The sequence below is a fragment of the Vicia villosa genome, linkage group LG7 (assembly GCF_029867415.1).
Source record: "Vicia villosa cultivar HV-30 ecotype Madison, WI linkage group LG7, Vvil1.0, whole genome shotgun sequence".
Classification (NCBI taxonomy): Eukaryota; Viridiplantae; Streptophyta; class Magnoliopsida; order Fabales; family Fabaceae; genus Vicia; species Vicia villosa.
In genome coordinates this window covers 33,015,497-33,032,760 of record NC_081186.1, presented here as the reverse complement: position 1 = coordinate 33,032,760, position 17,264 = coordinate 33,015,497, and the positions used below count along the sequence as shown (strand labels likewise).

The window sequence follows — 17,264 nt, the reverse complement described above, 5'->3', positions numbered from 1 at the left end:
TTGGCCTCCACAAATTCAATGGTGGCATTATTTTGGTCGAACAACCCCTGCAAGTACGATTACGAACGACATGCTTCTTGGTGCCCTAGCCATGGCTTCACGTGATATCTCCACCAAAACTTCAAACTAATGGTTCAATCCTGTTCAAATCCTCCCCAGGAGCTTGTATATGTGGTTATATTTCATTCAAGCACACTAAAACGTGAGATACAAAATTCAAGAATGCTTGTAAGTATGGTAAACATGGCAAGCGAATTTCTAAGCGAATTCAAGTATGGTTAGTGATCCAAACATTCCCTCTATTACCTTGGTAGATGAATGAGACGAATGAGATTGATTGAAGATGGCTGAGAACATTGATACCAATTTTTTGTTTCTTGAAGTTTTGCTTTGCCACAACCCTAGCTCTTCCTCCCCTCTTCTTCGTCCTCCCCTTATTCTGATCTTATGGAGTGTATTTATATGAGAGAATTAGGTCATGAATGGGCTTGGACCTTTAGGTTATTTCATGAGTGAAAATTTGATACAAAATGTTATTTTTCTTTCTAATTTTGGACAACCTCTCTCCATAACCATGCAAACGAGACTTGGACTCTATTATATGGGTATTTGGGCCATTAGATGATTAAAAGTGGATCCATACAATTTATCTTCATTATTTTTATAATTTTAATCAATTTATTTAGCTTTTTAATGAATAAAAATCCAAATAAATTAACTAAAGGTCATAAAAATATGAAGACAAAATAGTAGGTCCCTTTTTAAGTCACAAACATGTTTAGGATCCAAAACCTAGGCCCATTAATCCATAAGCACAAAATTATGCAGTTAGGGTTTGGTGTCTTTCTTGAATTTTGACCAACTTCTGAGCCTCGTATCTCCTTCAATTTTCATCATATGACAATGTTCTAGTACTTTTTGGAAAGCCCAGGATGTCTTCTACAAGCCACTTTGGAACATATTTTTCATTTGGAGATTTTATCTTCATGGTATTGCTCCTGACAAAAAACAGGTTTTTGCGAGCTTCTAGAAGGACCTGTAATGTTTTGGCTCATATCTCTTATGCTGAAGCATTTCTGGATCTTGGGCCCAACATCAAAGTTGTAGAGAATCAAATTTCCTTGTGAATGAGCTTTGGTTGAGGAATTTCTGAGAAAGTGTGAAAGAGATATGATCAGTCAAAGTTGAGTTGACTTTTGCCTAGGAACCCTAATTTAGAAACTTGTCCTTTTGATGATTTCTGAGCTTTTCTTGATGAATCTTGATCAACCTTTGATCAAATGATGAATGTGACTTCAAAATAAGGATGTTGACCAAAAATCAGGAACTTTGACTGTATTTTGACCACAGTTGACTTTTAGGTCAAACTAGTCGACTGTTGACTATGTGAGCAGTTGACTGAGCAAACTTGTGAGTCAGAGCTTGAAACTTGGCATGAGGATCCTTTGAGGCATGTGAGATACCATGAGGACCACTTGAGGTGTCAGAACCTGATTTTACTTTGAGAAAGGCAAAACCCTAGTTGGAGGGTTGTTGTTCAGGAGAGTGTATATTTAGTCAAGTATTGAGACTTTGATATTCAAATGAGCTTAAATATCAAAATGTGGTGGGCAAATTTTGGGGTATGACAGCTGCCCCTGTTCAATCTTCTTATACTTGAGGATGTAGATTGGCATGTGTGTCTGTCGGAATCTGAAGGTAGAAGAGGATTGAACACTAGAATACCCAGGAATTTGCCCTAGCTGAAATAGGGACCTTTGCTGGCGACGGGCTTAAAGATGTCGTCCAAGTATTGGAAAAAGATGTATGAGATGGGCTTAAAGATTCCACCTAGTTGTTTGAGAGAATTGATTGAGATGGGCTCAAAGATGCCATCCAGCTTGATAGACTTGAGAGTCAGAATACGTCGTACGTTAGACCGTATCTAAAGGACATACTTAGGACGAGTCGTACGTTAGACTGAATCCACTGTATTGATAAGTGTCAAAGTAAGCCGTACGTTAGGCTATACTTTTTAGGACGAGTCATACGCTAGACTGGGTCCAATTTGCATTGTTAAATGTCTGGAAAAGCCGTACGTTAGGCTGAAGGATGGGTCGTACATAGACCAGATCCCCTGTGTTGATAGTTGTCAGGATACACCGTACGTCAGGTTGTATCCTAGGATGAGTCGTACGTTAGACTAAATCCTTTGTATTGATAAGTGTTTGTTGGAGATTGATCGTGTCAGCACCGTTCGTAGTAACTGAATTAGATCTTGGAAGGATGATCGTGTCTACACCGTTCGTGATGATAGAATTAGATCTTGGAATATTGATCGTGTCAGTACCGTTCGTAGTATCTGAATTAGATCTTGGGAAGATGATCGTGTCTACACCGTTCGTGATGATAGAATTAGATCTTTGAAAGTTGACCGTGTCAGTACCGTTCGTAGTAACTGAATTAGATCTTGGAAGATGATTGTGTCTACACCGTTCGTGATGATAGAATTAGATCTTTGAGAGTTGACCGTGTCAGCACCGTTCGTAGTAACTGAATTAGATCTTGGAAAAGTTTTGATTACTGCTAGGGGACTGATGTAGATATCATTGCCAAGGGACTAATATGATAAGGGCCAACTGATCACCGCCAAGGGGCTAACATGATGAGAAGGATTTTGATTACTGCCAAGGGAATGATGTAGATATATCATTGTCGGGGGACTAACATGATAGGGAGATAACTTACTACTGCTCGGAGACCAATGTAATAAGTTGTTGTTGTATATCATCGCCAGGGGACTAACATGATAGGAGTAGATTTTGGTTACTGCCAGGGGACTGATGTAACATATCATTGCTAGGGGACTAATGTGATATTTCACTGTCAGGGGACTAATGTGATGAGAGTTTGATATGAATGATTATCAGAACGAATATTCGTCCAGATTGCTTTTGGAGAAGAAAATTTGATTGTTAGAGTTGATAAGTTGTTTGATGATATTTGTCCGCTTGGGAGCTTACCTGAAAAACAAAGTTAGAAGCATGCAAGGTCATGATGCATGGTATGTAGTTATGTAATGGTTAATTATGAATGATGTATGTATACAACATGTTGTCAACGATGACAGTAGATCATAGAATAGTCTGGCGGGGAAAATAAATCCCTGACGGCTATACGGAGTATAAGTCTTCTGTTTTAGTAGGAACTCCCGCTCCATGCTCGAGGATATTCAGCTGGGGATCTTTGACTTCTGCTTAGGGATGAAAGTAATTTGAATGATTGATCTGGACGTACCCTGACTGGGGATAAGAGAGATGAATAACCCTGTTTGGAGAAAAGAAAAGTATCGGGGAGCCGGCAGTGTCGGAGATGTAAACTTCGTTGGGGAGCTAAATCTCTGTTGGGAAGACGACATTTGAAGATATCTTCTCGAGGACTACTCTGTGGGGATATGATCCCGTGAAACCGCCACTGTGAGAAGGCATGGACGCTTTGAACGTTGCTCCCAGTATTATAGTAACTGCCATTCCTGGATTTGTAATGAATGTTGGTCGAAGTGTCAAACAGGTTTTGCACAGCTTTGCCTCTACTAGTAGGGAATTTGAATAGATTCGCCTTGTGAGGACCTTATGAGATGTGTACTATGGGAGACTTGCCCCTAGTAATCATAAACTGAGGATGATGCCCCTAACTGATCGAGAGGTAGCTTCAGACCCGCTTGGGTGCATGCCCCTGATTGATTTGTATTCTTTGAGAGATTCTCGGAATTTTTACCTGATTGCCCCAGATTGTTTGGACAAAGCACGTCGTGCCCCTTGTATTCATTGCTTCTGGAATGATCTTGTCTGTCGGGATAATTGTTAGTCATTAGTTGTACCCTGTGCAAATTCTTCCTGTTGCTAACATTTGAAATTATGTAGCAGAATATGTTTAATAATGAATTCATGAGATGCAATGCATATGTCTGTCTTGTTTTTTTTTTTTGGAAAACATTAAAACAGGAGATGTAAAAGCGTGATATTTGTAAAAACGTGATGTTTGTAAAAACGAAATATCAACTCAGCATTTTTGGTAACCTTAAGGAGTCAGGATACCTTTTTTGGTGACAGTATGCTTTCGAACTAACCATGCTTCAGTTAGGACTTTCAAGGGTTGTAACGTGGCTTGGTTCACGGTTTAAGAAACAAAGGATAATGGCTCAAAAATTTATTTATACCCATCCCAATCTTCATGATGTTCTTCGATCTTATGCTCCGTTAACTCTGCGTTTAAGCCTTAGCAAAGCTTGAAGTTGTAACATTGATATTTGATGATGGTTAAAGTACCGGAGGATTATTTGGACAGGCAGTCATCCTCTTTTTTTTGTACTACTTTCTTTTTGTCGAGGATTCGTAGTGACGTCTTTTGAAATGTTTTCTTTTGTCGAGGAAATTTTTTAGCAACCTCCTTTTTAACTTTGACTTTGTTATCCCTAACTTTTGCCTGAACTGTTTATTTTGAGATTACATTCAACGATGTTTTGATTTTTGATAAGTCTCCTTCATAGGTTTTGACTTAACAGCTTCTTCTCTTTTTGATGGATATTGACTACCTGACTTAATGGATGCGGGAACCCATCATTATTTGGCTAGCATAATTGAGTTAACTGAGTAGCTATCCTGCCCCAGGTTTATAATTAAAGGGTTTCAAATTGCATATGAGAAAAACTTCTACTCCTTAGGCTCAAAAGGGGTTGACGAGGGATTAACATCCTTATATCTCCACTGTTTAGAAATTGAAACACTGGCTGTACATCGTCAGCGTAGTCCATTCAAAAGCATGTTGTATGAGGTTGCAGTATCATTTTCGTCATCCTCCCTCAAAAGGCATACAGCTTTAGCAGGAGTTAAATATCACAAAACATTATGCAAAGTAAAGACGCAGTTAAAAATGAGTGATAGCAAAATTATTCAAGACAAACATATGCAATGCACTGATGATGATTATTAAAACAGATAATGTCTATCATAAGTCGAATGTTTAAACAAACGGGATAGAATTTGCAAATGAAAGTAAAGCTAATGAACCAATAGTCCATCCTTCTAGACGTTAATCAGTCTTGTCATGATTAGGCATGGGAGCAGTGATCACTATAGGAATTTTAGGACTGTCGAACTCAACTTCACCAGCATCAATCATGTCTTGGATCTTATTTTTCAATGGCCAACAATCATTCGTATCATGTCCAGGGCTATTGGAGTGGTATGCACACCTCGCATTGGGACTATAGCCATGAGCAGAAGTACTAGGATTCTTAGGGGGATCCTTTAAAGTAATCAACTCTGATTTCAACAAGTATTGTAATGCCTGAGCCAGTGACATGTTAATCTGGGTGAATTGACGCTTAGGTGTGTCTGGCTTGCGTCGTTGTTGTGGAACTGGTGTAGAGATTCAGAGTATCCGGGGTTCGAGCTTTCGGAATGTGTATCTGATAAGAATGTTTCAGAATGTCCGGGGTTCGAGCTTCCGGAATGTATATCTGATTGGAATGTTTCAGAATGTTCGGGGTTCGAGCTTCCGGAATGTATATCTGATTGGAATGTTTCAGAAGTCTGGGGGTCAACTTCCAGAATGTTCATCTGATTGGAACTTTCAGAATGTCTGGGGTTCGAGCTTCCGGAATGTATATCTTATTGGAATGTCTTCAAAATGTCTGGAGGGATATGCTTTCCAGAGAATATATCTGATAGAGATTGATTTGTTGATGGCATTTGTCTGACCGGTTGGTCGACCTGAAAGGCAAAGTTAGTTCTAAGTGATGTTATGAATGCAGATGCAATATTTTCAAGGATCTTTAGGAAATTTAGTTCACGACATTTAGACATTGAATCAGTCACAGCTTTGTCTGGAGAATCTTGGCTTTCGTCCTTGAACGTCCTTCTTTGAGAATCAAGCTCACCATATCGAGTGGGTCATCGCCTCTGATTCGGGATACTTCTGAATTGGAAGATACATGGATAGAGGAAAATAAATCCTATTTCCCATTGATAGGTACTGAGTCTCTGAATTGGAAGGTATGTGGCCAGAAGAAAATAAATCCTCTTGCCCCTTGATAGGAATTCAGCCCTTGATAAGAGCACCTGAAATTGTGCGCCCTAAATTCCTAAGATCCTTGAAAGGGTTAGCTAACATGTGATGTTATGATGTTATGATGTCATGATGTTATGCGAATGAAGTGCATCAGGCAAAGCGTAAGATAGTAAGGACAAACAAGTCCTACAACAAAACCTGCAAGGAAATCAAAGGGTTAACAGCACACACAAGCAAGTCACACAAGTGTCCTTAGTTTTAAGGCTTGCATGGAGTTTGACACAAAGATCTAATTCAGTTATCACAAACGGTGCTGACACGATCAACATTCAAAGATCTAATCCAGTTACTACGAACGGTGCTGACACAATTAACATTCAAAGATCTAATTCTATCATCACGAACGGTGTAGACACGATCATTCTTCAAAGATCTAATTCGGTCGCCATGAACGGTGCTGACACGATCAATCTCTAAAAATAGATGGCATCTACAAGCCCATCTCCAACAAACACTTCTCAATACATCGAGCTCAGATACAGTCTAATGTACAACTTATTCTTACTTTCGTATTATCGAATCCAGATGGCATCTTTAAGCCCATCCCCGATAACTTTCAGTCAACATCCGAATGACATCTTTAATCCCATCTCCGGCAAAAAGTCCCTGCATCATCAAGGGCAAATTTCTTGGTATTCTAGTGTTTAATCATCTTCTACCTTCAGATTCCAACAGGCCCACAGGCCAATCTACATCCTCAGGTGTAAGAAGATTGAACAGGGGCAGCTGCCATACCCCAAAATTTGCCCTTTCATTTTTAAAGACAAAAATCTTCAAATGCAAGAATAACTGAAGAGGACACCCTAAGCTTTCCAACAAATTCAAAATTATTCCCAAATAATGAAAATTGAGAAAATTATGACTGGTAAAAGTTGAGAAATTTTGAGTCGATGCATAAAGTCCAAATTGAGCAAATTCATTATTGGGCCACAGTTTTAATCCAATCACCCCTTAAATTGTTTTATTTCAATTGTTTTGATTTATTCATTTAAATAATTCAAAATAAGGAAAATAAAATAAATTAAGCTCTTAGTAAGGTCCAAGCCCATTTTTCTTTTAACCTAATATTTTCTTATAAATAACTAACAACCCTTATTCACCAACGATTGGCCTCTACCAAATTCTCCGTTCCCATACACTAACAATCAACAACTCTCATAATTTTACACCCATCCACAAAAAACCCTTTACCATCGTTTCTGACTGTTACGAATAGTCTTCCGTCACTCTAATTTCGGTTGCAACAGAGTGATAAATTTTCCAGCCTATCAGCCGAATTCTGAAACTACAATTTCGATTTGCTCCGAATTTTTTCCAGAAGTTCATAAAAAAATTGAGGAACAATACTCCTTTAGAATAAAATTCTAAAGGATTTTGACGCTCAAAATCGCAAATTCTTCGTTTTTCTATTTTATTTGATTTAATTTCTATTTTCATATTTTCAAAAAAATCTCAAAAAAATTATAGCTTCGTTATCTTATTTTATTTGATTTATAATCAGGTTTTTATATTTTTTGATTTTATTTTGATCACTTTTCTATTTTTCCATTGGTTTTCTTAACCGTAACATTGTAGTGGTTTATGAACAGGTTTCCTATGGATTGGCCAAGTGGAAGGAGCTTTATCCCTTGACCTCAAGGGGTACCCCAAGTGTTTTTTGGCCAAAAACCTTTTGGCTTTTGGCCAAATCAAGGTTATTCGTATTTGGCCAAAAACCTTTTGGTTTTTGACCAAATCCAGGTTATTCGTATTTGAGGTTTTTGGCCAAATCAAGGTTATTCATAATTTTGGCCATAATTTAATTTTCTAAACCCCAATTATTTTCTTGTGTTGTTAATATTACTATTCTTATTATTATCTTACTTTTGCAGGTACTTTCTTTGGCCAAAAGGGAGCAGATTGCGCGTACACCATGGAATTGCATATCCCTCCCAAATTGAATTACAACTTGGACCCAATTATGGTGTTGGGCTTAGTGGGCTCTTGGCCTATGTTTTCTCTTGGTGATTGCACCCACCTTGGTTTGTTTTTGCTAACCCTTTTTTATCCTCTTTTTAAATAAGTCAAGGTTTTTTTAAAAAAAAAAATTAATTAGGTTTTTTTAGTAAAAAAAAATTAATTTTATTAATTAGGTTTTTTAATCAATTAGGTTTTTAGCCATAATAATTAATTTGATTAATTAGGTTTTTTAGCCATAATAATTAATTTGATTAATTAGGTTTTTTAATCCATTAGGTTTTTAACCAATTTAATTAATTAGGTTTTAACCAATAATTAATTAGATAATTTTGGTTTATAATTTTAGGTTTATTTTCACTTATTTTCAAACCTTAAATTTCAACTCGCGATCTTCTCTTCTCATCTAATACTCTATGATTGTCGCATGTTTGTTTAATTTTGGTATTTTATTTAATTATTCATTTATCTATTTATTTAAATTCTAGAAGGTGTATAGGTTGCAAATTTTTGTGATGTAATAGTAATTAGGGTCTTTACTTTTCTGCACTTCCCTCGTTTTTGTTTATGAAATCCCCCCCCCCCCGCCCCGAAACCTTGTAATAGCGTAGGACTTTATTTTTTCTGCTTTTACTTTCCGCACCTATAAACTGCTATAAACTGTTTAGATGTATGTTAATAGGATTGTAAGGCAAGATAAAACTAAACATAGAAGAACCCTAATTTTCAGGATTAAATAAATCAATCATTTTGTTTCACACACTCACCTTTAGGGTAATCCCTCTTATACTGCCTTTCGATTAAATAGTCAAGTCCCTCGGATGTAGGGATACCTTAGCCTGCTGCCTACAAATAAAATCATCTTAAAAAGATATTGTCCCTTAGATGTTGCCTATGATAAATGATCTTGATGATAGTCCCTTTCGATCGCTAAGGTATCCTTACTGGTTGCCTACAAATGACTATTCACATCCTTTCCTAAAGGCTTCCTACCCTTCTTATGGTATGGATAGACTTATGGCAAACGATGACCCTCGATGACCCGCACATCCAATGAAAGGACTACCTACCCTCCCTATGGTATGGATAGCCCTTTCAAACGAAAGACTTAAAAAACAAGAAAGATCCACTCTTAGGGTAGGCGCTCTTAATTGCTTGCTCAACATTCAATACTTCAAGATTACTTTTCACACCTCTTTTCAAATTACTTTCAAAAAGGCTACACTTATTTACAAGTTAAAGTCCTTATTCAAAAAATCTTTTACTAAACACACACGACACTTTTTCAAAAATTCAAACAAACAAGTAAGCTAAGCTATTAAGAGCCCATGGATAACCATGGATACAAAGGGTTCTTACACCTTCCCTTTGTATAACCTACCCCCCAAACTCAAGTCTTTTAAAAGGTCTTTCCTGTTCATTTTGCCTTTCCAATTGGATAAAATAAAAGTCAGTGGCGACTCCTGCTATCCGCAACATTTAAAAAAGTCAGTTCTCCCACCGTATTACACAGAGTTGTAAAAATTAAAAATAAACAAACTATTTTTACTAGTCAAAGAAGAGGAAATACTTACACTGTTAATTTTAACAAATTACCTTCAAATGATTTATGTTTATTAAGTAAAGAGAACAAATTGTGACTATTAGAGAAGGGCTCTCTCTAGTCTAGCTAGCTGGAGGTCTAAAACCTTTGGAAGTATCCCAACTAATAGGAAATATGTCCAAAGGAAGCTTAACAAGCTTCAAAGACAAGTAAAGATCAAAGACCTCGTAAAAGAGATATGGGAAGTAGAGGAAGAGGAAGATGTAGATAAATGTCTTATACATGAAGAAATATGTGTAGCAACCGGCTTAAAATTTTAAGGAAAAGAGTCGCCACCGTTTATTTTATCCTAAAGGAAGGGAATTAAACGGATTACCCTATGGTTAGAGATTCTAAATTCGCGAGTCGGTTAAACGGAGGGAAGGTGTTAGGCACCCTTCGTCTCCCTTGTATTCAAGGGGACCCCTTCTAGGTTTAGGTTTAATAAATTTTAAATTTGAGATACGGTAAACGTACGTTCACCCACATCTAAAAAAAAATGGTTTTATCGATATTTCAAGGGAATTAGATTGAATGTTAGTGTTTTTTATAGTTATACTCGCTAGGGTTTCGAAACCCTATACCTACGTATCCTCTAGTGCAATGAGGAAGTCAGAGTACCGTAGTTCGTATGTTGGTTGGTGTTTTTTAGTTTTAAAAAATATTTGAACTTGATTAATTGCATGGGGCGAGAAGTTTAATTGATAAAATATTCGATGAGTTTGCGTAAATTATTATAAAAACTAAAAGTACATTTTTGGTGTTTTATATTTTATTAATAAAAAATTTAGATAAATTAGTAAAGCTATATTAATAAACTTAATTAAATAATTGAATTCTTATTTTTGTGTTTTTATATAATAAAATAAAATACCTGTTTTTCTTTATATTCTTATTTTTAAATGAAACGTACTAAACATGTTTTTATTATTTTAATCCTAAGATTAAAAGATTAGTAAAAATCCTAACATCTAATTGACATAACTACCTAAAAAATACTGAAGGAAATAATTAAAACAGAAAAAGAAAAAAGAAAAGTGCTTACACGACAGTAGCATCCACATATCCATATTCTCACATTATTCTCATAATTTCTATATTACAACATGACATAATAATATTGATCAAAAAAAAACATGACATAATAATATTATAATAAAGAACCAATAAACTAAGAAGTAAAAAGGGAGAAATGTAAATGGTACCGGATGGGTGTGGATTTCGGTTGATGGAGGCCTTGTCGTTGTATTGTCGGATCGATGTTGTGTATTGGAGAGTATGGCACTTGCGGTTCTAAGACCTCCTCTGTTGGTTTGTGCGATTCGCGGTGGAGATCTGCTCCGGTCGTGGGTGCTCGTCGGAATGGTCGAGGTCACCGCGGTGCTTTGAATCACTTTTTCTTTCTTCTGCTATAGAAATTGTCATAAACCTGCATCAAAAAGAATTCATAGAATACAACCAATATATGTACCAAGGGGCTGGTAATAGTTGAAAATGATATTACTGTAAAAGATATTGCAGAGTGTTTTGTTTCAGTTTTCTGAAGGACCCCCCTGGTTGATGAGTTTGTTGTGGTTTTATAGTGAGAATTATGATGAAGAGAATTTATTGAGTTGTTCAAATTTCAAATTCGTTTAAACATTTCTTTGAATGACTTTTAATTTGGTCTTGATTCGTTCTGATTCTTGGGATTTTCTGATATTCACATGAATGATGGTTTATTTTGTTGATACTAGTCATTAGAAAATTGATTCAGTCTTTACTTCAATATGCTAAAAATGCCAGGTTTGGTTTTTTTTTATAAATAAACTAATAATATTTAGACAATAGTAATTACCAAAATAACAAATATTATAATAGCATTAGCAAATAATGATAGTAACAAACGGTAAATAAAAAAAAAAAAACTCTCTCTTTTTCTTTTCTTAAATGGTAAATAATGACAAAAGGAAAAAGAATGGATTTCTAAAAATGGAATAAAGTAATAATAGCACTAAAAATAATAAAAATAAAATAGACTTTCTTTTCTTTTTTCATATAAATTAACGTCTAATTAAATCTAATATTAAAAGGGGAAAAGTATTTAAAATAGAAATGAAGTGCTAATTATTAGTAATAGTAGTTAAATGAAAATTAGAATAAAAATATATTTTATGTGATTTTTTGAATAAAATTAAATTAATAACAACAAAAGGAAAAAAATGTCAAAATGTAAGATTCAAACCAGTGGCCTTGGACACTAATAAGTACTTAGATATGTTTTCTTGCTAGGTTAAGTCTAGGGTGAGGGCTCAATTAAGTCCCTCACCGGTGAAACCCCTAAAAATAACCATAAGATTAAATGAATGCTTGAGATTTAATAAAATAAATTTGAGAACATGTAAAATTAATTATAGGGGATTTTGTTTCCACAGTGTAAAAAAATCTTTTTACTGTGTCAAAAATATTTACTTTTGTACGAATTGTGTTTCGTACCTATCTAAAACATCTCTCCATCTCTCCATGTTTCTCAGTAAAGTCTCAATTTTTTTTCCTTTATTTTTTCCGGCAGCGGTAGAAGCAAAGCAGACTATGTCCAATTTCCATGGTTTGATGCTTGGTGTTTTATAAAGCTGTACCAAATTCTTAATCCCAAATTCTCATTCCTCTCTCTCAGTCGCTTTCTTCTTTTATGTTTCGTACATAAACATAGATACACAAATCTCTTCTTCTCTTTTCTATTCTTGGGGACAAACCCTCTCCGTTGACAATTTAAAGAGAGATTAGGAACCAAATCTTTTCTGTTGAGCTTTTTCGAAAAATATTTTTGTTTCTCACCAGCCACCGCTAGCTGCCAGGTACTACACACTCTGATTTTGCTACTTGTTCATTGATTATCATTTTTAACCTAGTTTTTGTTTTCATTTCAATCTGGGAAATTCTGAGTTTGACGGCCTATATAGAAGCCTTAAGGATGAACACAACCGGCCTTTCAAACGGCACCATACTCAAAAGAATTCAACCAAGTAAGCACAACTGCCTTACCGAGGAGAGCCATATCTATTATAACAGCGGAAAGATTATTCAAGATATGATTCTTAGATTGCAAAATGTGGAATGTGGTGAAGTTGAAATCAGTGTGCACTGGATTGATCTTCCTGGTTCTAAAGGCTTATGAGTCTTATATATCAATGTTTGTTTTTGAGCAACTTTATATATATGGATTTATATAGACATATAAAAGGTGAAGTATGCCTTTAACTATATGGTTTTGTGAAGTACTATAGTATGATTTTATGCAAGTGTTTAGTAACAAAATGAACTTGAACTTATTCAAGTACTATTTTTGTTTGTATCCAGTTTGTAATGTATTTAGTACAGTTTAGAAATTTAGTGCTGACAATTTGTGCCTTAACCATATTTTCATACACTTGCTCAATACATAGATCGAAAAATGAAGCTGGAATCTCCATCAGAACAATTACGTTTATTGAGTGAAATTCCAAAAGTAATTTCAGAAATGGTTGATACCAGAGAAGACTCCTCCAAAGAAGATAAGCTTGAGCAAAATGATTTGTCAGAATTAGCCATTGGCGAGAACTGTAGCTCTTTTGAACAATACTCCATACATGATGGTTTTGCTCGATGTCTGGATAAGCTAACAAATGTTGTAGGTCTGTCAGGCTTTCCTATCTAAACTCTCTCTGCTTTCATAAATATCTATTACATGCTTATAACTACTTCAATTTTTAAACATTTTTTACATTGTGTTCATGACATTGCATCTGTTGTTATCTTTACATTCTTGTCATGTTGTGATTTATCATTTAATCAAGATCCTCTCTACAGTGACGACTCAGGAGCCAAATATATTAGTTGGTGTTAATAGCCCTATAGTACAGCAGTTGAGTTATAGCGCCAAGATATGGAAGGTATATTCCAAGAAAGGGAAGATAGGAACACATGGAAGAGACTTGGGGCTAGAGAAGGTATATTCCAGGAAAAAGAAGATAGGAACACAGAAGAAACTTAGGGAAGGTTATGCTTTTTAGATATTGAGTGGGGCCAGGAAGATTATAAGACGGGAGGTGGTTGTGAAGAGGGTATGGACATGGTTTTTTATGGAAGGCAAGATGCATTTTGGTTTAATGGAATCGGCTTAGGGTCTAGTTAGGCAGGAAGTTGGCATTTATCTGCTGCTGCTGCTGAGTTTGTTATGCTTGTTTCCATTTTCTACTCATGTACTCTGATCTGTCAGTATCAGTTCAATATAATATAGCCTTTTAATTTTTTACTATGCAGTAAAGGATCAATATAATCCAAGGGTGATATTTTATTATTTCTGTTATTATATTTGATTGACTATATCCTTGTATGCATTTCATTTTGTTCATTGAATATTAAAATGTTTTTTCTAAGACGAATTTCATCATTAAGAATTCTTCTTTGAGAATGCCCCTGCCAGCAATTATAAGCAAGATCCTATAAAAAAATATCACATTATGAAGTAGTAAACACTTGCTCTCCAAAGCCATGTTGACATTTATAATACTGACATGGCAAAAGTACAAAGCCCATGTTTGAAATTTCTAATTTCAAGAGCATGTGTCCACAAGTATGCCATGCAGTTTATATATTGTTTCTTATTCAGAAGTTACTTATCTTTCTTGTAAATAAAGTTTAGATATTATGTGATAGATTTATAGATAGAAAATAAGACATGATTAACACTTGCATCATTACTATCATAATTTCAATGTATGTCATTTTCAAAAGTAGACACGAATAAGTTTAGAGTTTACTAAGTAATGAGCAACAAGAACCACATCTTATACTATAATTATGAGGTTAAATTAACTGCCTCAATATTTAACTCCAATAGAAATCTCTATAGGCTTCTTACAGAAATGCTTGTTTGGATAAGTAAATTTGAACTCAATCAATTAAAAATTTAAAATGTTATGTTTGGTCCTTTTAAGCTAGGAAGGAACAAAAGTTAAGGAAACAGTAAGTAGAATAATTGTAAAATACCATTAGGAGTACTCAAAGTGTTTATAAAATTTGCAACAAAAACTTATGTCTCGGATAAGCACAACATGGACACAAATAATAATTTGCGACATCTGTTCTTCTTTGCCTTTTATTAAATAATCTTAATCATTAAGTGCCTCCAAGACAGTAGACAAAATATTACACAAAAAAAAGATCTTCAGCTTTATGAGTGATGACACCTTAAGTTCACTTGATTTGGTGAAAGTGTTTAATTTGGAAGGAAATAGGATTCCAATTTCTTACTAGTGGAAAGATAGGAAAGCTGTTGTGAATAATTACTTTTCTGGTTCAGCAGAGTGGCAGCTTTTATTGACAAGATACGGACTTTGGCAATTTCTCGTCCATGTTCTGGATGCCGAGGAACAATTATATTAACAATATCAGTTTGCAGCTGCACTAGGACAGTGTGAACTCCTAATATTTTTTTGTATGAGGTTTTTGTGGCTCTGATTCAATGTCTGTTACTCTAATTAATTAGTTATAAGGTTGACTACAAACCATACATTAAAATGAACTGCTCCACCTATATACAGTGCTGGTTCTTTATGTGTTTTCACGCATTAAGAAAAAAAAATCAGTTCACGCAACTGGGTGCACATTAGAACGTTACATTTGTAGAAGAGGAGTTTTCAAGAGTCACAAAAACGAGATATAGTGTGGATTTACAAAAGTGCAAACAAAACTGTAAAACCGAGTATGTATTTTTCATAAGTCACATACTCACATTTTAATTTTGTAGTTTTCACATGTTATGTTGTGTTCATAAAGACATGATTATTAAACCAATCAAAACTTGTAACAAACTAGTATGAACGTTTCTTTTGACAGGGAAAGTACTATTGCTTTGCTTAATTTGTGTGTTCTTTTGATGAGATTAACAATGATGACTGATGAGTAGTCATCACATTTTTCACCTATTGCACAGCATTACACTTTCACTACCTTCTCATTCAAAGAGTCAATCTCCACCTCTGAACTTCAATTTTGATTTGGATGATCCATCTCTACTGCAAGTCCTCCAATTTCTCAAAAAGGATGATGAACATTGCCTTTCATCACTGCAACCAAGTAGAGATTTAATCTGTTCTGCAATTTGGGTCTTAAGGGAAGATTGGAAACATGCACTGCGTGCCTTCGAATTGAATAGTTCTTGTAATGATGAGAAAGCTTGCAACTTGATGATTTGGGTTTTGGGAACTCATGGAAATTTTTCTACTGCTTGGTCCATTATTCGAGATATGCACAGCTCGTCTCTCTCCACGCATCAGGCTATGCTTATTATCATTGATAGGTATATATTACTTTTCATTATCCTTCTTATGAATGAATTCAAACACAAAATCATATGCCTTTTCTATTGAAATTGCTAGAATTGATAGTATGTAGGAAGGGAAAATATGAAGCAACATTCACTTTTGATGTATCGGATTGTATCAAGTTCGCACCTCATGCCTAGGACTAAACATCTGGAGTGTGACCCGAGTAACTCGATGGTGCATTTAGTTAATGTATAGCGTATAACCGATTAGGTTGTGATTTTTCTTGCAATTATAACACTTAGTTTTTGCTGTCTTGTGTCAATGATAAATTTCACCAATTCTTGTTAGTGTCAGATAACTCAGTTTTCCCCTATTCACAGTGTTATTTTATTTCAATCAGATATGCTTCTGCAAATAATGCTACTAAGGCTATTGAAACATTCAACTTTATGAACAAGTTCAGATTGACTCCTGATCAGAAAGCATTTCGTGCACTTTTGACTGCTCTTTGTAAATATGGTAACGTTGAAGAGGCTGAAGAGTTTATGCTAGTGAACAAGAATCTGTTTCCGCTTGAAATTGAGAGCTTCAACATTATTCTTAATGGATGGTGTAACATAACAACGGATGTATATGAAGCAAAAAGAGTTTGGAGAGACATGTTAAAATACTGTATAACACCCGATGGTACTTCATATAGCCACATGATTTCCTGCTTTTCAAAGGAAGGGAATCTTTTTGACTCTCTTAGACTCTATGATCAGATGAAGAAAAGGGATTGGGTCCCGGGGATAGAGATCTACAATTCTTTAGTGTATGTTTTAACTCGTGAAAATTGTCCTAAGGAAGCTCTCAAAACTATAGATAAGTTGAAGGAACAAGGTTTGCAGCCAGATTCTGCCAAATTTAACTCCATGATAGTGCCTCTTTGTGAAGCTGGAAAACTAGCAATGGCAAGAATAGTGTTGAACACAATGGTAGAGGAGAATATTAGTCCAACTGTTGACACCTACCATGCATTTTTCGAAGCAGCGGATTATCATGGAACTTTAGAATTTCTGAGTAAGATGAAAGGCTTTGGCTTGAGTCCAAATAAGGATTCCTTTCTTATAATTCTGGTAAAACTCTTTAAGTTGAAGCAGCCTGTAAATGCATTGAAAATTTGGGACGAAATGAAGAAATGTGAAGTGGTGCCCACCTGTATTCATTATAGAAAAATGGTTGAAGGGCTTATAACATGATGACTGATGAGTAGTCATCACATTTTTCACCTATTGCACAGCATGCAGGGCATGATACCAACATGCCTATAAATATATTGCTTA

At 35.3% G+C, this 17,264-nt stretch overlaps 2 protein-coding genes across 2 annotated transcripts; both read left to right on the top strand.

Moving 5' to 3' along the window:
• Positions 1-12,140: 12,140 nt before the first annotated feature.
• LOC131617094 (uncharacterized) lies at positions 12,141-14,059 on the top strand. Its single transcript, XM_058888471.1, has 3 exons — positions 12,141-12,654; positions 13,075-13,302; positions 13,478-14,059. The coding sequence occupies exons 1-3, from the start codon at positions 12,603-12,605 to the stop codon at positions 13,678-13,680; spliced, it is 483 nt and encodes a 160-aa protein (XP_058744454.1). The 5' UTR covers positions 12,141-12,602; the 3' UTR covers positions 13,681-14,059.
• A 1,511-nt stretch (positions 14,060-15,570) lies between these two features.
• On the top strand, positions 15,571-17,195 carry LOC131618840 (pentatricopeptide repeat-containing protein At1g80880, mitochondrial-like). The gene is made up of 2 exons (XM_058889999.1): positions 15,571-15,971; positions 16,340-17,195. Exons 1-2 carry the CDS (start codon positions 15,571-15,573, stop codon positions 17,178-17,180), a joined length of 1,242 nt encoding a protein of 413 aa, XP_058745982.1. The 3' UTR covers positions 17,181-17,195.
• The last annotated feature ends 69 nt before the right edge of the window (positions 17,196-17,264 follow it).